The 21,256-nt window shown below is 36.9% G+C and overlaps 1 protein-coding gene across 1 annotated transcript in view; it reads left to right on the forward strand.

The window, feature by feature from the left end:
* LOC132397760 (leukocyte cell-derived chemotaxin 1-like) overlaps positions 1-21,256 on the forward strand; it is a 133,314-nt gene that overhangs the window by 85,364 nt on the left and 26,694 nt on the right. Inside the window, exon 5 of the mRNA XM_059976525.1 lies at positions 19,641-19,794. Within this exon, the coding sequence (XP_059832508.1) occupies positions 19,641-19,794 (154 nt within the window). The remainder of the gene's footprint in view (positions 1-19,640; positions 19,795-21,256) is intronic.

Raw genomic sequence — 21,256 nt, forward strand, 5'->3', positions numbered from 1 at the left:
GTGAAAGGTCATGCCTTGAAACTTGATTCAAACCGTTACATCATGTGTTAATTGACTCATCCCGGGTCCATTAGCCAAGGCTGCTGCTATTCATTTGGAGCATAATAGTAAGAGTTTTCCAGAGCCCAGGAGAAAAGGTCAAGTAGCTGCTTTATTGATATGTCTACTCACCAATCAATAACAGAGAGGATTTCAATGTTTTTCCCATCTGCCTTTCTGAGAACAGGAGGAGACATGCAGCTAGTGCATGGCTGGGAGTTGTTGGGATCTTAGGGTTTGTCTGTGGTTAAAGTTGGCTAGAAAGCTAATGTGGTGGTTGTCTGCTGTATCTGACAATAACAGGAAACCTGCGTGGGAGAACTTTTAAAGTGAAAAGGATATTCCACTGGGGCAGTTCCATTCTCTCAACCTCAGAAGTCCGGCTCCAGTGGTACAAGTAGTTATCAAAACTGGGGTTTACTTTGGTCTGCAATAGATGACCATAACTTCTCCTGTGCCTTGTTATGCCCTTCGCTCTCCATGGAGGGCTGTAGAACTACTTTCCTGGCTGTTGAATCTCACTGTAGATCTCATCTGCTCAGCCTGCCAGAGCTGACTTCACATGCTAGGACGGCATGTACCTATCTCAATGGGGCGTGAGGACCTCACACTACACTCACCTGATTTGGTACGTCTGTCGAAGCGGTGTACTGTGATGTGGCCGCTGTCGCACGCGGCCGTTTCAGAAAATTTTTCAATCTACCTTCAATTAAGTCAGTCAGGGACCTCCACAGGCAAATGAAAGGGTAAAGTTATTCAGTTCAGATTACTCTTGAAGTCATTTGACTTCAGTGCTGTCATTACATTCCTGGATCCCAAACAGGAGAGGCTACTATAGTTAAAAGATCATCCAAACCACGATCACATCTCGAGCAACAACTCAACTTTCAGTGTTTATCTGTTTTTAAAATTAATATGAACATGCAAAAATGGCAGGGAAATACCTGCAATCACACTCAAAATCTCTTGTAAAATTATTACAACCAGAAATATACACTCCCATTCTAGTATGTAATTTGCCTATCTAAATGCTATCAGAATTTGTACTGATGTCACCAGAATACTGATTAGAAGAAAAATAAAAAAAATTATCTCATCAATAAGCTAATTAGACAACTTTAATCAATTTGTTGAAACTAGAAGCTGAATTCTGCCAAATTGTAATTGCTGTGAAAGTAATTTATTATAGAAGTCAAGTGATTATTGACATTGTAGTACAAACAAGTATATTAATTTTAGATGGAGCATCTTTTAATGTCCATATCAGAGCAAGATAATATTTTCAAAGCCCTGAAAATTTCTAATTACTTGTATATTGTCTCAACGATTCCATCTAATTCACTATTATTGTGACACACATGTGGAAGGAGGTGCTAATTTTAGTGTGATCCACCTTTCAGTATTATATTGAAACCTGATTTTGTACCCACCCAGTTTTAATTTCCATTACAATGGATTGTAGAACTGAAAATGAACCAAAAAGTTACAACCTGATACACACTGCACTTTCACTCATCTGCGATGTTGTGGGTTCACATCCGAAGACAGATACTAGAGTGTGGAAATCCAGGTGATAGTACTAGTGCAGCACAGAGTGTGGTGCACTGGTCTCCGATTGAACAACCCGGCCCTCTCTAATCACTTAAGGTCAAGACCTCACAGCATGTTTGAAGGTTGGAGTAGATCCCTAATGTCCACAACAATATTCTCCCCTTTACTTACCACTTAATGCAACAGATTAGTGGACTATTATGCACTATGAGGGACTTTGGACAAATTGACCCAATACTACAATACTTCAAAACATTGTCAGTGAAGGTCAAGCAGTTTAGGCATCTTAAAGAGAATGTGGAAAATTCTCTGTAAATGTAAAATGCAAATACATTTTCAACATGCTGGCAAATACCATACAGGCAAAGACCACAGTGGTGAATTCATTAAAGCTGTAGCAAATCACAACAGAGTAGTTAAGGAGTGTAGAAATGTACCCGTACATTGAGGTATGAAAAATATTCATCAAGAATCAACATTCAAAAGCAACCAATAAAATAAATCACTAAAATGCAAAATAATTAATAAAATATCTGTTAAACATAGAAACATAGAAAATAGGGTGCAGGAGTAGGCCATTCGGCCCTTTGAGCCTGCACCGCCATTCAGTATGATCATGGCTGATCATCCAACTCAGAACCCTGTACCTGCTTTCTCTCCATACCCCCTGATCCCTTTAGCCACAAGGGCCATATCTAACTTAATAAAACATCTGTGGAATTCCAACTTTAAAAAAGCAGGAGATACTAGGCAAAACTTTTCAATCTGGTCTAGATAAGCGAACTTTGCATTTACAATCCTGCTCTCTCCCCATGGCTATGTATAATTTCTGCTTCAAACATTTACCATTGTCTTAAAAACTTGCAATATCCTCTGCTTTGAATATCCCCATAGCAAAGGAGTCCATGCTCCAAGAACTCACTGCATTAACAATTTCTTCCTGTCTTCTCTGCACATTTCCTTAATTGTAATTTTAAGTTAATGAACCCAAAATATATACAGTATATATATATTTTTTAAATTGTTGAGAGCACAGATAGCTCCCTTTGCTTGTCTTCATAGCTTGTCACTTTGCTTGTCTTCAAGTCAAAACAAAAATAACCTTTGTTGCCCTTTATTAAGTCTTTTCTACTGCTTCTCATCTAGTTTTAATGGGTAGATTAAATGATGGGTTTTAGTCTGATTCCCAACATATTCTGACCATGTACTTTTTGTCAGCAACAGCTCTAGGAGTGGAAATGGCTACCTCAGGAGGCATCATTAAAATGGGAAGGTTACCAGCTGATAGCAAGATTAGAAAGCCACAACTGAAGTACTGAATCAAATCCTAGCCCACCCAGTTTTGGACCCAATACCAGGTCATCATGCAGAACAGGCCAATTAGAATGGCATAGCAGATGAAGAATATTAGCTACAAGATTAGACTAGAAAGGCTGGGATTGCTGCCCTTGAAGCAATGGTGAGATTTGATAACAATGTACAAGGTCATGAAGAGTGTCCATAGGGTAGATTGAGAGATCCTGGACCTGTTAACAGGTGACTCAAAGATCAGCAACCATAGATTTAAAATGAAGGGTAAAGGATAGAAGAAGAAGGTAAGGATGACTTTATCCTGAAACAGGTGACGATCTGACATGTATCTTGGCTTTCAAAAGGAATTAGATAGCAACATGGAACTATTATAAATATGATGGACCAAATGGCCCTATTTCGTATAATATTTCTGTGAAGCTATAAAGTTGAACATGGCATTATTCTCAACAAACTTGTTCCAGGTGTTTCCTTGAGACTTCATTGTAGTGCAAGTGGGTAGGAGTACTCCCGTGGCCCACATCTGAGGCAATTTCCTGCACTAATTTATAAAAACAAACAATTAATAACAAACAATCTCTGTGTTGAATATACCTGATGGCATAACCTCAACAATCCTCATGGATTGAAAATTCCAAAAAATCAAAAACCCCTGAGCAGGAATTTCTTTTCATCTTAGTCCTGAATGACATTCAGACCATTAGTTTTAGATACTTTAACTACTGGTTCATCCTTGCATCTACCTTTTTCAAGCTCTCTAAGAAATTAGTACATTCTAACCCTATAATAAATAAAGGCAGGAACATACTTGTAGAAGTTCAAGCCTGCTCCACCATTCATCAATATCATGGTTAATCATTTACCTCAAAGCCATTTTCCTGCACTATCTTGTTTCCCTTAATATCGAGAAATCCAACAAATTGCTACCTTGAATGAACTCAGTGACTGGACAGTGCAGCCCTTTGGTAGACAGAATTTCAAAAGTTTATTGCTCTGCCTAAAGAGATTTCTCTTCATTATAGTCTCAAATGGTCTATTCCTTATTCTGAAACTGTGATGTTTGATATCCGCAAGTGAAGCTTTCTCATTGGAAGCAGCCTATCAAGCCCACTAAGCATATTGTAATTTTCAAGAAGAGTTCTTCTCATTCTTCTAAACTCTAGGTAGCACTGGTCAAGATTAATTGATCTCTGTAAGATCCTCCCCTTGGCTTCTATCGCTCAAGTCTTCTAGTCTTAGCAACATTCTTGTTAATCTTGTGGAACCTGTAACACACTATATACTTAAACCACAAAGCCTTGCCTACAGTCCATAATCAGACCTTGGCTCTCTAAATGCTGATAGATTGTTTTTCTCAGAATACCCTTCCGTAACTTTCCCATCACTGAGGTAAGGCTCATCAGTCTTAAAACTGTTCTCGAAAATTGAAGAGTTTTGGACAGATTCCACTGTATCCATAAGTACCTTTCTTGAAACCTTGTAATTCAGGTCATGAGGTACTGGACACTTATCAACTTTCAGTTTTATTGATTTCTCCGATACATTCTTTTAAAAATTAAACTTGATTTTTTTTCTGCTTATTCTCTCCAACTATTCTTTTCACTATTTTAATTTTTTTAATATTTTCTTCAAAGATGAAAAATAATGTTTAATTTTTCTCTCATTTCTCCCATGGTATTTTTGCTCTCCCTGAATATAATGGATGCAAATTGATATTAAACTTTTTAAAATTCTTTTTATACCTCTCTAAAAGCATTGAACCTGCTTTCAAGTTTCTGGGAAGAGCTTTCCTTTCTCTTCATTGCCTTGGTCTTCATTCAGTGAATTCTGCAATTTTATCAACTATCTGGCTTCTTACTCTTTTCTGCAGGTAAAGCCAGCCTTTTTACAAAATGGTATCTTCAACTTCTCTTGTATACCCTAGTTTGACTTACTTTCCTGTTGTATTTTATGTCTTCTTGTAAGCTATGCATTAATTTACTAAATTTGCCAATTACCACTGTCATATATTTAACATTGTTTCTAAAGTACCAGAACCAATTCATGTTTCTGCAAGTATTTGGTTAGATTTAAGACCCTTGAATCAGGGTGAACAAAACCATTTTCAATCTTATGTGAAGTTCTGCCTTTCTTCCTTTCTTCCTCAAGCATCCTCCAATTCCAGGATTATTGTGTAGGTTTTTCAATACAGAACATTACATCTAAAATATAAATTATATAAACTCCCTGCCAGGTAATCAAGTTCTCCTGAATATCTTTATTTTCTCTACCTTATGAGTAAAATGACAGAGTGGACAGAGCTTTTATGTATCTCTGTCAATTTTCCCATCACAGGAGCTGGTCTTATGTGTAAATATAGGTAGATATTGAAAATTATCAAGGTCCTTTTTAATAACTCTGACAAACAAGTGACCAAGTAATGATTCCTTTCTTCTACTGCTGCTCACAGTTATGGAACCAGAACTATCACTACTCATCAGCCCCCTGCATTTCCTACCATTCAGTCAATTAACTATCTAATTTGCAAGCCCTGTTCTATCCTAAGAGCATTCACTGTCCCCACAGATTCCTTCTGATGTATCTTATGAAAAGCCTCTTTCATAGTGTAGATATAGATTATCCACCATATTATCACCATCAATCAATTCTGTTAAATCTTCAAAGAATCATAATAAATTAATGCCTTGCCTTTATCCATTAAATCTTTACTTCATCCAAGTAATATCATAAGTGCTCCTTTTCCTTCCACTTGGTGGTCCAGATCAATGTGTAAGGAAAAAAAAATTTGCCCACCAGTCAACTGGTTCTTCTTAGTTTATTGGTTCCATAGCAACCACCTTCTTTCCTGCACTACAGTTTGAGTACACAAGAGCAAACATGAACTAGTTAGACACTCAACTTTGTCCTACTGTTCAATTAGATCAAGAGTGATTTGTATCTTCAACTTTACAACCCTTACCTATTAATCACATTTGTCAGGTGACTTAGTTAAGACCAATGTTTCAGGTCAGGTGTCCGAGGTTGCCATGACAAATGTACCTTCTTTTTTAATATACAAAGTGAACATACCTAATTTAACTTTTTAATTCAAACTTCAGTGTTCATTATATCCAACTGCTCACAATTAGCCATAGCTTTTCAATTGCTCTCTGATTTTATTTATTTCAGTGCCTTCAAGTAATATATGGATTGTGGTGAGCTAATTATTCTATTTGCAAGCACCAATATTTCATCAACATTATCAGGTTTGGTTTTCACTTTAATAAGATTCTTTCTCTGACTTTTGTCCCTGTTTAAATGTGCCTCTCATCATTTACCAGCTTGTGTAGGTATTGCCCAGACATAATAAATAACTGTGCCTCCACCAAGACCTATTTGGTTTTCAAGTTATTTTCTCTAAGATCTTTTCATTCCTGTTCATGCTGCGAAGGGATAGATGAGTCTTATGTTTCTGTTCCCTGGTTATTTTCCAATATGTTATTTGGTTCAGGATATAAATTGGCAAAATGATTAGATATTAAATGATACATTTTAGTTCACAGACTTTATAGAGTACTGCATCAGCTCTGCTCATCTCCATTCCTTCACATACTGAATAATCTTTGCAAAAGGCTTCTTTATCTCAAGATTTTATTTAAACACAGTATTCACAGAATTAAAAAGCTTTATTTCAGTGATATATGGTTGAAAATGACCTTTTCCTGGAGTGGTCATTCCTGTGTTACAACGAGGCAAGTTATATTTGTGTAACTGCTTTCTTCACTGTTAGATATGCATTAATTGGCATCTTTTTCAGGGTATAGTGCATTGCAAGTGATGTCAGTCCACCATATCATAGGACCATCCATTGCTTGTCATTCCTGAGAGAGATGTTTTCCAACTAATGAAAAGAACTAAGTGCCTGAAGATAAATCGTATACTTACCTTCCATTCTTTGTGCTTCCCTCCCCATGATGCTGTTCTCTTCCACCTATTGATTTGCATCCCAAATCTCTGGTGGGCCAATTCTCTAATACACTGATTGATGTCTTAAAATTCAACTTCCTCTCTCCAGAAAGTACTAGTTCTCCAAAGCAGAATCTCCCCCCATAGCATGACCCCTCCTCCCTGCAACTGTTCATCCACTTTCTCCTCAGCCTGACTTTGGGACCCAGAGAGCTAATATTCCTTTGTGCACGGTACTGCATGAAGGAAAACGTGCCTCTCTGAATTAGTAGCAGGCATGATCTTTAACTGAGATGCTACTGTCCTGCTGAATATGCATCAAAGTCTATGTGTCCTGCATCAGACAGAACAATGTAATTTATGGGCCAAGATGTTCCTTCCATTAAAAAGACAACCATTTTTCTTGCTTTCATTATTTATTACATTTGCAAATACACTCCATATGTCTATTTGCTCACATCATTCCTTCGAATACTACCATTAGGGAGGAAGTACAGGAATCTGAAAACCCACATTCAACGATTCAGAATTAGCTTCCTCTGTTCGACCATCAGATTTCTGAATGGTCGTGAACACTATCTCAATTCCTTCTCTTTTGCTCTATTTCTTTTGCAAATTATAGTAGTGTTATGTCTTTGCACTGCGCTGATGCTGCAAAACAACAGATTTCACATCATACATTAATTAATAAACATGATTTGGATTCTGATCACTGCACTGTTTCTTTTCTCATTGTTTATCCTCGCCAACTGAAAACTCCCCACATTCTACAGAATTGGAGCTAATTCATTTGATAGAAGAACATCAATGCATTGGTTTGTCTGTTCATTCCCAGTTCAAGTTCCCCTTACCTAATATTTTTCATTACTCTGCAATTCGATATAATAAGCATATTTTCCCTGCTATTTTATTGTATCAGAATTTAAAATGAAGCTGTGTACACGTTCGTGTAACCTTCAGTGTTCACTGCTTTTCCTTTCTTTTCAATTTAATAGACTTATTATATTGATTTGATTATAATAATGTCACAAGCCAAACAGAACAAGAAAATAGAAATATGTGGTCAATTTAATGCTCAGCAACATTCATACAAAGTTTATTTTTGTCTTGTGGTGACCAGAAATTGCTTTCTTGTATTTAAAACAATTTTATAACACCCCACAGTTCTTAATGTTCTGACACATAACAAACTGGACATTCTAGAAATCTGGAGCAAAATGCTGGAAGAAATCAACGGTTGAGACAGCATCCAAGGAGGGAAAGTAACAGTCACAGTTCTGGCCTAAGACCCTTCATCAGTCTTTCCCTCGTACACCATAGGCTCCTGTTTAGCAGCTTCTTGTGCAAAACCTTGCCAAATGACTTCTGAAAGTATAATTAATTATGTCCACGGACTCAGTTGTCTAATCTGTTTGTAACCTTCTCAAAAAAAATCCAGCGGTTTTGTCAGGCTAAATCTCCCCATAACGAAACCATGCTGACTTTGCCTTATTTCATCATGTAATCCAAAATGTCATCCTTAATAATATATAGACTCCAAAGTCTTCCCAACTACTGAAGTCAGACTAACAGGCCTATAATTTCCTGTGTTTTGCCTCTCTCCCTTCTTAAACAGAGAAGTTATATGTGTGATATTCCTTTCTTATGGGACCCTCCTTGACTCCAGTGATTCTTCAAAGATCACTAATAATATCCCCACAATCAGTACAGTTACGTATTTCAGAACTCTGAGGTATTGTCCATCTGCTCAAGGTGATTTATCTACCTTCAGGCCTTTTAGCTTCCCATGCACCTTCACCTTTGGCTGTGGTGACTATATTCACCTTTGCCCCTGAACCCTTGAATTTCTGGTGTATTACTGCTATCTACCATTATAAAGACTGATACAAAGTACCTATTCAGTTCCTCCATTTCTTTGTTTTCCATTACTACTTCTCCAGCAAAATGTTTCAGAGGTTCAATGTTCACTTTTTCCTCTCTCTTTCTGGAGACAAAGGCTAATGGAAGTTGAAGAAAAAATATTCTTTACAATGTGCACATTTTAAATTATATAGTTTTAATCATGGCTCCAGCTGATTTCAGTTATCTCCAAACAGCTGATTTTATTTCTTCCGCCTGAGCTAATCTGGCTGATAACACAGCACCAGAGCAGCAGTGTAGGGAAGACTCAGCCTAGGTTTATAGAGCATTGATTGCTCCAACATTTGTGAAAATGTGCACCGTTATCAATGAGGTAGGAAATCTAAGTTGAGAAGTTCTGTCAAAAATACTTCTTTGCAAGCATCATGAAAGAAGATCAATATTAGCAAATAAAGGTTCAGCCATTTTTAAAAAGTGAGATATATGGATATGACAATGCTTGTCCAATGCATCAGTGGTTTTATGAAGAGCATGGCTAATCTATAATGACCAGGCATTTCCCTGTTTTGTTCTCAATCTTTCCTATTACTGCTAAAAAAAAAGCACGGAGATTATCTTCTAATGGCACAATGGAACATTTGCTGTTTAAAGGCATAGCAATTCCTAACAATCAGACTCTCTGGAGCACAAGGTACAAGCTTCACACTGGAAAAAAACTATGGCTGCTTATGTCAACAAATTAAATAGGGAACTGGATTATGATCAAGCAAAAATTCCCAATGAGGAGCAAGGTATAATGAATTAGACTGAGTAAATCAGCTGCTTGACACCACTGCCATTTTTGATAACAGTTAAAGTTTCACTTGGCATCCAAGGTACTTGACTGCCACAAATCTTGCTCCCTGATCAGATACAAGTCAAGGTTTGTTCTCCTGGATAGTCCATCACCATAGTTTTGCAATGAAGGTGATACTATGTCCTTATTCTATATTCAACCTACAGACCATTTCCAGCCTCCAGATCTCATTCTCAATGACTCTGGCTCAAGTACTTACTATCTGGTCTTTATATTCCAGTGCAAACCACATTCAGTGTGTTACTTCTTTGATTGCAGCCAGTCATTGCTGGGACTCCAGTATATCTTCTGGGACCCAATATGCAGTATAGATATCTGTGGCACCAAATGACCTGGGTACTCTGCAGTCCATTAACACAAAAATGCAAGCTTAAAAAATTACAATTCAATCCCAAACATATAAAAGTTTCTTCTTTCCACCCTTAATATGAATATACTGTACCTTTACAATTAATTGTTAGAAAGAGTTCACTTCTAAGTAAGTTCATTGGATTAATTCCTAGAGTCCTTCAAATTGTATGCACGCAAAATAACTGAAACTTCAAAAGCTTTCAAACCCAGATTTTGATAAGATCTTATATATTGCAAAAATTACTTAAGTAGAATGTTAAGTTTAAAAGTGCATAGATTTAGATACCTCATTGCTATCTGCAAAAGAAATATAGCTGTAGCTACTGCTGAATGCTTTAATACTCCAGAATAAAGCTTTCTATTAAATTCAAGAACAAAATGATAAGAGTAAATAATAATTTATTTTAATTAACAAAATTAATACATTTTCATCCCAACAGTGTCAGATTTAATTTGACATGACTACATGCCAAACATTACAATAAATCTGTTGACATTGAAATACATATTAATGATTTTAAAGCTAAATTGTGGAATTGGGATTCATCCTATTCATCCTATTCCATTTTTTGAATATTTAAAGCTAGAAAATGCTAGGAACACTCATCAAGTCAAATTGATTGATTCCAGCATCTGCAGTACTTTGATAGACTAAGTAAGCCAAGGTACAGGGAAGTCAGCAACAAGGTAATTGTTGAAATATATGCTCAGTACATCTATGGTTTTCAGTGAAGACTGTGTAGGGATGGTCAGCATGGCTTTGTGTGTGGAACATCATGGCTCATGAATTAATTAAGCTATTCGGCCCTTTGAGCCTGCACCGCCATTCAGTATGTTCATGACTAATCATCCAACTCAGAAGCCCGTACCTGCGTTCTCTCCATACCCCCTGATCCCTTTAGCCACTAGGGCCATATCCAACTTCATCTTAAATATAGGCAATGAACTGGCCTCAACTGTTTCCTGTGGCAGAGAATTCCACAGATTCACCACTCTCTGTGTGAAGAAGTTTCTCCGGTCACAGTTTCTCTGATCATAGTCTTGTTCCTGGAATAAGGGAGACTAAAGCTAGAATGTATAGAATTAAGGTGAGAAGATAAAGATCTACAGAAGACCTGATGTATTAGATTTTCACGCAGAAGGTAGTGGCTATATAGAATGAGATGCCACAGAAATTGGTAGAGGCAGGTACTTTCACAATATTTAGGAGATGTTTGGGCAGGTTCTTGGATAGGAAAAGTTTGGATGTAAATGGGCCAAATGTAGGAAAATGGGTCTAGATCTGGAAAACAGCTGAATTGAATTGAACAAGTGTGAACCCAAGGGCTTATTTCCATGCTGTGTAACTCCATGACCCTCTCATTTCAGAATATCAATTTCTGATCCTATATGTAATCACTTAATATTCTGATGCCCAATCTTCCAGTTTGAATATGAGGAGAGATAACAAATCTTAAAAATGTAGTCCATTGCCTTTAAATCTAATCTGAAGAAATATACCAAGGTGTCCATGCTTTGTGTGTTTTCCATTTCTGAAAGCAGAGATCCATTCAGGATTCCATCTTGGGATATCACTTCCAAATTCGGTCCTACGCTCTGACAGAGTTACTTGAAATCACCTTTAACTTTATTTGGTTGAGGCTACTATGTAAAATTTACTCATTTCTCAACATTCTGCAGTTAAGGAATGTGTTCATCCCAATTCCAGTTAGCAAACATGAATGGAGAATTTTGCACACTCTAGAAGAGAGTTTTGATGTTTTTAATGTCAGATTTTTAATTGGTCAAAGCTTAAGCTAATCGTCTTTTAGCCTTCAGTAAACATCGGTCATTTTATTAACATTATGAAAGCAACTGAAAAGTTGAAGCATTGGTCGACAGGGGAGACACAAGAGACTGCAGATACTGGAATCTGGAGCAACAAAAAGTCTGCTGGAGAAACTCAGTGGGTCAAGCAGCAACTTGGGGGGGGGGGGGCGGAAGTTGGAGGAAAGGTCGACCCAAAGCAGCTGCTATTTGACCCTTTGAGTTCCTCCAGCTGCAATGATCTCTTCCAACTAGCCATTATAATTTCTCAGTTGTGGTTCCAATTTGTATAACAATTCAACATGAGTTTATTGACTGTGCTGTATGTACATAAACCTAGAAATGTTATCAAGGTTTTTATGTGAGACACAAGTAAAATTCTGTGATGTAGTTTTCAAAAAAAGAAATTCATGGATACAGTGTGGATCAAGTTCTTATCAATTTTAATTCTAGGTCCTTTGAGTACCTGATGCAGGGTTGCCAGGGTGCTGGGTCATGCTTAGTTGAATCAAATGGCATGCAACATCACTTCTATGATTTTTCCAGTCTACATAAATGTCAGAGCACATTTCTGCAGAAGGAGGTACAAAGCCTCTTTTGTCGTCAGTATGTCCTCTTTAAAATGCATACTCAATTTCTTACGATAGCTCTCTCTTCTCCCTGCAACCTTATATCTCAGCAACAATTGCAAACCACACTGATGGATGTACAAAGTAATGATCTTATTATGGATAAGGCCCAATCTGCAGTACAAGATGCCTTGGGCCTCATGCCTAATAAGGTTTTGCAGTGTTAAGTCTCTTAAAAGCAAGCACTCATTGACCTATCGTACAAATTTTAAGAGCAAAAAGTTTTATCAGTTCCATTTGTTCCTGTCATTGTTGACTACATCTTTCAACGTAAAGTTCATCTTCCTAACTCATTCTCAGAATCCTGCTCTCTGTCCAATTTGGTGTCTTAATATCTTTACCAGCTCTTTCACCCTCTGATTAGCTGTTGATAATCTTCATTCATTCAGGTTTGGTCAGTCATGATTAAAGGTACTAAGATACCATAGAGTAGAAGTTCCACCTTGTAGTGAGCTCCAGACTATTATAATTGTTGGTGGAGGTGGAGGAGGGGTTACCCTCATTTCACTTCTTTGTAATTCTTCTGAGTATTAGATTGGAGTTATTTCAAGACCTTCAGTAATAGATTTGCTGACAAGGAGACAAGAATAAAGCATAACATACTGGAATAAGTATTCACTTGCAGGTACAAGTATAAATAATTAGCATCCAATGGCACCTTGCATTTTATATATTCTTAACGTAAACGAATGGTCCAAGATGATGCACTGGCACTGCAGGTATTGCAACTGTCTCCATGCTTCGGCAACTCCAAGTCAATTCTGAGCTTTGATATTGAGCATGTAGAGTCTATAGGTGACTGAGAATTTACCTCAGGTGCTCTAGGGTCCTCCTGTATCCTAAAGGTGTGCTGCTTGATGGGTTAGTTGGTTGTTGTAAAATTACTTCTCATGTGAATGGGTGCTGCGATAAGTTTGAGAAAATGAGGAGGATGTACAAGGTGGGTTTGATCTGAGAGCCAGCATGAACTTGATGAGCCATATACTCTCCTTCTGTGTTATATGAAGCCATGAGAGTTAAATCAGAAATAAATAACTGGCATTTTAACATCATTCATATTTCAATCCTACTTTTTATCCATTCAGAATCTGATGAATATAGAAGGACTGGCTTACCAGATTTCAGCAGCAAGCCAATGGTTTGGATCAAGCAATTAGTCTTTTGTTTCCTCATCTATGAATGGTTTCTTTCAACATATTTCCTCTCTATAAGCAGTGAGATACAAATAAGAACCAGCACGTTCTAAAACATACACTGTTGGACATCCAGATCATTTGAATACAAAGATTGGATTGCAATTAGTCCAATCTATCCTGACTGATTCTGGTGACCTGCCGCAGATCTCCCACACAGCTCATTGATAAAACCCATTCTTAAATTAAGTTTGATTTACCGAAACATTAATTAGAATCAACTTGAGGTGGAAGACTGGAACCTCCCTTTAGATAAACAGACCTTAAAAATTCAGATAATGTTGCTGACAATGAACCCAGTGGTCGATGTTAAACTCCACCTGCAGTGGCACCTCATATTAATATTTACCTTGAACACATCTAGTAAGAATAAATCTTACATGCACAAAGAAACTCTTGTGACAGATAGCAAAGTTCAAAATAATGTTCAAAATATTAGTCCAACTTAGCCTTACACAATCTCCACTGGATAGGATTACTAGGTATTATTCAAAATACTCTGCAGGTTTGACAAAATTTAGAAACTTATTTTAGATACCATTTAACCTCTTACCAAGTTTGTCTTAATTTCAAGATTACCTTGACAAATCAAAATCCCAGTGGATCCCATTGAGTCCCCTCACCCGTAAAACAAATAGTGGACGAAAGTCATGGCTCCTGCCTCTGAATTTCAATCTGCCTTAAAATATCATTAAGCAATTATATTTTAAGATGTAGTTTACTCATCCATATAAAGATTTTAAGATACGGAATGCAATCAACAATCTGGTCTCACGAAAATCCAGTCTGCAAATGCCCCATAACTAGAAGCTCAACAAAAATTCCTTGGTCTTTAAAGTCATAGGTCATGTTAAACTTCATTAGCAAGACAAGCCTTGGAAACCCAAGGCTGTATGGTAGCACTTCATGTTCCATAGCAGCAACTGTCAGTTGTACATTTCCTCCAAATACTATTTCAATAAAGCTGTTGGAGTCAGTGTGTAACACATTGACTATACTAAATAGTGTGTTCAGCACTACTGAGCAGTGATAATCTTGTTGGCAAATATTACATGGTATAATACTTAAATATTTATTAACTACTCACCTGACTGATAGCTTGAGAGCTTCGTTGCTATATATACTAATTTAACATTTTAACTGTTGACACAAAAAACTGTCAAAGCATTTCTTTATTAAAAAAATTGGATAACAATAATGTCCCTGTAATTGCTTCTGACCAGCTCCCAAGTTCACTCTTTAGGAATTATTAGCCAATAATTCATCTCTTTTCACAACAATTGGATCCTACCTGTAGAGATCTATATCCTTAAGGATATAGTTCTGCCAGATACAGCAAAACGTTATTGCTGAATTTCATGCTACAACTATAAGCAAGTACATAATCAAAGTTGCTATTGGCAGTGCTGTAGGAATTCAACTAGCTTTCAGTCATGTTCAAATTAAAATATCTAGATGACAGATGGATAAACACTGAAGGAAATGAACAAACTGGAATATTTTATATGCAGCATAGGTGAATGTGTGAAAAACAATCTATTTCACAGTATTCTTATGAGCAAATAGATTGTCTTGGATTAAATTCTGCTTTGCAGGCAAGTGTAGTCTTTCTTGAACTAATTAGATCAACTCTTATGAAGAAAGTTGTTTCCTTTCACTGCTTTCAGCTCCAGCTTTTTAATACCTAATGTGTGTTCTGCTTAGACACAAAGTTAAATATTTAACCTCTAACCCTTCCACAACCTTAGTGTTAGGAAATAGTAGACTAAGTTGCCATTCTAATCTTTCAATTCAGTCCACAAAATAAACAGAAGAGATTCTGCAAATGCAGGAAATCTTGAGCAACACACAAAGTACGGAGGGCTCAGCGAGTCAGATAGCATTTATGGAGGGGAGTAAAGAGTTGATGTTTCATGCCGAGATCATTTGTCAGCACTAGAACAGAAGGTGGGAAAAGGATGAAAGAACACAATCTGACAGGTGATCAGTGAAATTAGGGAAGGGTGGGAGAGGGCAAATGAAGAAAATAATTGCCATCTATAAATTTGCTGATGAACCTGCTGTAGTTGCAGAATCTCTGATGGTGATCAGGAGGTCCGCAGGGGGGAGATAGGTAAATTGTGTGGTGTCACAATAACAACAGTGCTCGCAGTATTAATATGTTGAAGAAATTGATTGTGGACTTCAAGGAGGAGGAGGGGAAAGTAAGGGGAAACACACCAGTCACACCAGTCCTCACTGAGGGATCAGCAGTATAAAGGGTGAGGTTTCAAATTCATAGGTGTCAATATTTCTGAAGAACTATCCTGGGTCTATATTGATGCAACCGCAAAGAAAGCACAGCAGCAGCTATACTTCATTTGGCATTTGAGGATATCTGGTACATCACCAAAAACTCCAGCAAATTTGTAAAGATGCTTGCATCACTCTCTGATATGGAGGGCGACTGCACAGCTCTTTCCAAAAAACTGCAGTGTTACAAGCTCAGCCAGCTCCAAGACTCCTTCAAAAGTGATGCCTCAAAAAGGCAATATCTATCATTAAGGACCCTCTTCTCATTGATGCCATCAGGGAGGAGGCATAGGGGTCTCAAGACACAGTCTCAATGTTTTAGGAACAGCTTTTTCCCTTCCATATACCAGGTGTATAAGATGATGAGAGGCATTGATCATGTGGATTGCCAGAGACATTTTCCCAGGGCTGAAATGGCTAGCACAATGCAGCATAGTTTTAAGGTGCTTGGAAATAAGTAGCAAGGGGACTTCAGGGTAAGTTCTTCACACAGAAAGTGGTAGGTGCGTGGAATGTACTGCCGGCAGTGGTGGTGGAAGCGGATACAATAGGATCTTTTAAGAGCCTCTTAAGTAAGTACATGGAGCTTAGAAAAACAGAGGGCATGCACAAGGGAAATTCTAGACAATTTTGAAAGTAGGTTACATGGGTGGCACAACATCGTGGGCCGAAGGGCCTGTAATGTGTTGTAGATTTCTATGTGCTGTGCTCTATGTTCCACCATCCAATAAACCACCCCACTACTACTCTACTACACGCTCTACTACTTTTAATAATACTACTTTTGTTTAATTTTCTACAGTACTGTGCAAAAGCCTATATGTGTGGCTTAGGACAGGAGGGGTGTGGGACAAGTAGCAGAGAAGGAGCGCCTGGAGTGGGGGTTGGTGTGGATGCAGGCACACCCAGCCCTGAGACACCAGGCAAGGTCATTTAATCCAAACATTTGGTTTATTGATCATTATGGAATGTATTTCTGATGCTTCCCACTCCCTCCCCTCTCCCTTCCTCCTTTCCCAACCATGATTCCACTCTCCCTGCCCCCAACCCACTCTCACTCCTGTCAGAATTAGGATTACGTCATGAAATCTGTTTTTTTTTGTGGCAGTAGCACAGTGCAATACACAAGATTACTACAGTTTTTTGCAAAAGTTTTAGGCATCCTAGCTATATATATATATATATATATATATGTGTGTGTGTGTGCCTAAGACTTTTGTACAGTACTGTATCATAATCACAATCAGAATCAGGAATAATCACTGGCATATGTCGTGAAATTTGTTGTTTTGCGGCAGCGGTACATTGTAATACATATTTTTTTTAAACTATAAATTACCATAAGAAATATATTCTTAAAATTAAATTGAATAACAGTTCAAAAAGACAGCAAAAAGGAAAGAAAAAAAAATTGAAGTAATGTACATGTTCATTGTCCATTCTGAAATCTGATGGTGGAGGGGAAGAAGCTATTCCTAAAACATTGTCACAAACAAGAAAAAGTCTGCCAGATGTTGGAAACCCAAGCAAGACACACAAGATGCTGGAAGAACCCAGCAGGCCAGGCAGCATCTGTGGAAAAGAGTACAGTCAACATTTTGGGCCAAGACCCTTCAGCAGTACTCTGCCTGAAACATTGTGTGTGTATCTTCAGAGTTGTGTACCACCTCCTTGATAGCAGTAATGAGAAAAGGACATGTCCTGGGTGATGGGGATTCTTGATGATGGATACTGCCTTTTTGAAAGCTTCACATTTTAAAGACCTCTTCCATCCTGGGGATGTTAGTGCCCATGAAGGATCTGACTGAGTTTACAAGTTTCTGCAGCTTTTTCAGATCCTTTGCAGTCACCCCTCCATACCAGATAGTGATGCAACTAGTTAGAATGCTCACCATGCTACATCTGTAGAAATTTGTGAGGGTCTTTGGTCTCATACCAAGTCTCCCCAAACTCCTAATAAAATGTAGTCATTGTCATGCCTTCTTTATAATTGCATCAAAATGTTGAGCCTGGGATAAATCTTCAGAGATGTTAACCCCCAGGAGTTGAAACTGCTTACTCTTTCCACTGCTGATCCCTTGATTGATGACTCAATTGTTTGTTTAGAACACTATGCCACTTAATTGGCACAGAAAACTGTTGTCAAACAGTTTCTAACTAGCATCAAACGGGTACACTTGTGTGGATGTTAGACCTTACACCATGCTTAGAGCAGACAGATTTTAAAAAGCATATAATTTCTTCAAAAAGCAATAATTTCTGTCACTGATATTTTGTGAGAACTAAATATTAAGTCAATTTGGAACTGTTTTTCTCACTGTGCTTTCAAGCACATAGGCTTGGATTTGCTAGAAATGGACAAGAGTGAAAATTAAACAATTTTACTACTTCAACAATTTAGGAATCATGTAGAATTTGAAGAAATCAATAATCATCTTGAATGTTACATTTGAAATGAAGATTTGGAGGATGCAATCATCAAAGCACTGTTTAATGTTAGTACACTATCTGCACTAGATATCTTCACTGTTTTTGTCCATTTACAATCCAGGGAGCATAAACTCTGGATGATTTGCTCTGTCAATAATTATTAGGAACTGATACACAGTTTTATAGAATTGGTGTAGTATTGGTAGGGATCTAATTTGTTCTCTATTTCATTTAAATAATAATTTGTTACTCAGTTAAATGGTATTGATTTTTATACCTTTTTAGCTACTTCCATGGAAGTTTAGCTAATGGGGCTGCTGTTTATTTGGGTCAAAATGTATTGGTCCTAATATGTCTCAATTGACTGGAATCTACTGTATATACAGTATATATAAATATATATATTTTTTTACAGTTGTCCAGATTAAACTCCATCTGCCATTTATTTGCCCACATTTCCAACTAATCTATATCTCACTGTATCCTTTGACAATCTTCTTCAGTAGCAACAGTTCTGTCAAGTTTCATGTCATCTGCAAACTTAATAATCAGCCCACCTACATTTTTATCCAGATCACATACTTATATACTTTAACAGCCAACTTTCCTTTAGTCTCTGCTCTTCCTAGGAATTAACATGAATAACCATTTCTGTTTACTGAAGTGCAATTTATAATATTTATATTTAAAGAGGTTTTGTCAATGCGGCTAACACCAGTATATTTATTCCAAAGCAAAAGAAGAAATTATATGAAATGCTCAGCTAAGTTCCAATAATAGTGAAATCAGTCCGCTGGACCTCTGCTCTAATCTACGAAAAACATCTTCTCAGTGCTTTACAATGGGAAAAACATTCAGAGTGTTTCTAATGCTCCTCTCTGCCCTTCTCCAGGGAGTAAGGTTTTGTTCAATCCAAGTTTATTGAGACCCATTTTGTCAGCATGAGACATAGAAGAAAGGCTTAGATGTGCCAAATCAAGAATCACAGTGTTTTCTTACCCTGGTATAAGCAATACAACTGCATCCTAAAAGTCTTCATATTAAAATCATCCTGACAAAAGTACATTGCTGCTGACATAGCATTTGAAGCCCTTTTCTGTACTGCCTAATGATGAAAAATAGGTTCGTGCACAAAGTTTCCTAATGAAATTCTACTAATCAGTACTTGTGGAAAAACCAATTATACCACGCCATATGTTCAGACTGAAGTTGAATTTAATTATGTCTTGTCATTTGCTCTTATTGTACTACTAATAAATTCAGAGTTTTTTTTTACAGTTCAACTTTTGGATGAAACTGCCAAATTAAAAAAATAATGAAGTTTTACTTTTTTGCCATTGACATAAAAAGGTTAACACCCACCATTCATTTTAACAGCAAGATGAAATTATGCCAGTGAAGTTTGATGAGTCTCTTGTTTGGGTGGCAGCTGAGCATCCAATTAAGGACCAACATTTTCTGCTGAATTCAAAAGTCCTCGAAATATGTGGCAATCTTCCTATTTATTGGCTCCGTCCAATATATTTGAAAGGTAAAAACAACAGAAATAAAGGTATCAAAGTGTTTGTATGTAGTTTTATGTTCATATCAAATAAACCTTTTTATTAATAGATATGATCAATGCTTTTTGTTCACTTATACAATACTTACAAGACTAAGAAGCTTCTGTAGACTCTGATTGCTGTTTCAGTGATTAACTTAATATCATTAACTCAGTATCATACACAATCTAAATTGAAAGCTTGGCTCTCCCTTGTGAATTATGCAAGTATGGTAATGAAAAAGTAAGAATTATTGACAAATTACTTAATTTGAAACAAGATTTAAAGCTTTAATTTTACCATCCAAAATGATTATACTGCATCGGAAAAAGAATAAGCAGTGAATAAAATGATATGTAATCAAGGTTGAGTAAGAACTTTAATTGTAATAAAATTCTTTGTTAAGTCCCGTGATAAGATTTTACCTTGAACTCATTTGTAGAAATCCTTACAATTGGTAAAAAAAAAGGAAATTTCAATAAGCTGTGTTCATTGGTAGGTTGTGACATATTTATATGTCAAATTCTTATCCTGCTATTTGTTTGCAAGTTTTTTTTTGAAGTTATAAATCCAAGTATCAGGCTAAAGGATGTTACATCTTGTCCAGAAATATTCACCTTGAAGTGATTGGTCTAACCGAAATGGGTTTAATGAGTTCTTTTTTAATGACTTACACTACAAAGAAGTATCAGCAAGTATCATTCAGCTTATTGCAATCCTAAAACACTGACACTGAACTGGTAATAAGTTACATATTAATGTGTTTGCAATATTTAGCTCAGGAAAGATATACCAGTTATTAAAGATGCTCACATTTGTAATTGTTTTTAGCAAAACGCTGAATGGACATTGACCCAAAACCCACCATTACTTGGCATAAAGCACAAGCTATTGAAAGCTACTGATTATGTTCATAAACCTGTAATGGATGTGTCAAAAGCATAATTTGAGGCTGTATTGATCACAACTTAATGGACATCTGCTCATAGATTTCTACTTGTCTAGACAAAAGTCACTTCTGGTGTATCCGTAAAAGAAGCTTTTTTTTAAGAACAAATGGAGTCACCATTTCAATCTTCTGTTCCCTTGCTGCCTTATGCTGTTCAATTTCTCATACACTGGATGCAAGCAAAGCAAAAACAACAATCACAAATCCATTTTTAAAATGAAAGCAAGCCAGTCTATGATAGAACAATAAATGAATTTGCAAACGGAATCCCATGTTTTCTTTTTCACCAATGATATGTTGATGAAAAATAAATCAATATATTTTTAATTTATAATGTCCATAATTATAGAGCCTCAATGAAGCAGTGGAGTCAGCTTTCATTTCCATGTTTTTGTTGTCTGGACAATGTCTCGAAAGCGGCAACCTATGTACTAATAGCTATTGGAATATATAGGAGAAACATATCACTCTAATACATGCACTCTGAGGAGTTCTTTGAGTTC

This window comes from Hypanus sabinus, chromosome 8 (genome assembly GCF_030144855.1).
Source record: "Hypanus sabinus isolate sHypSab1 chromosome 8, sHypSab1.hap1, whole genome shotgun sequence".
Classification (NCBI taxonomy): domain Eukaryota; kingdom Metazoa; phylum Chordata; class Chondrichthyes; order Myliobatiformes; family Dasyatidae; genus Hypanus; species Hypanus sabinus.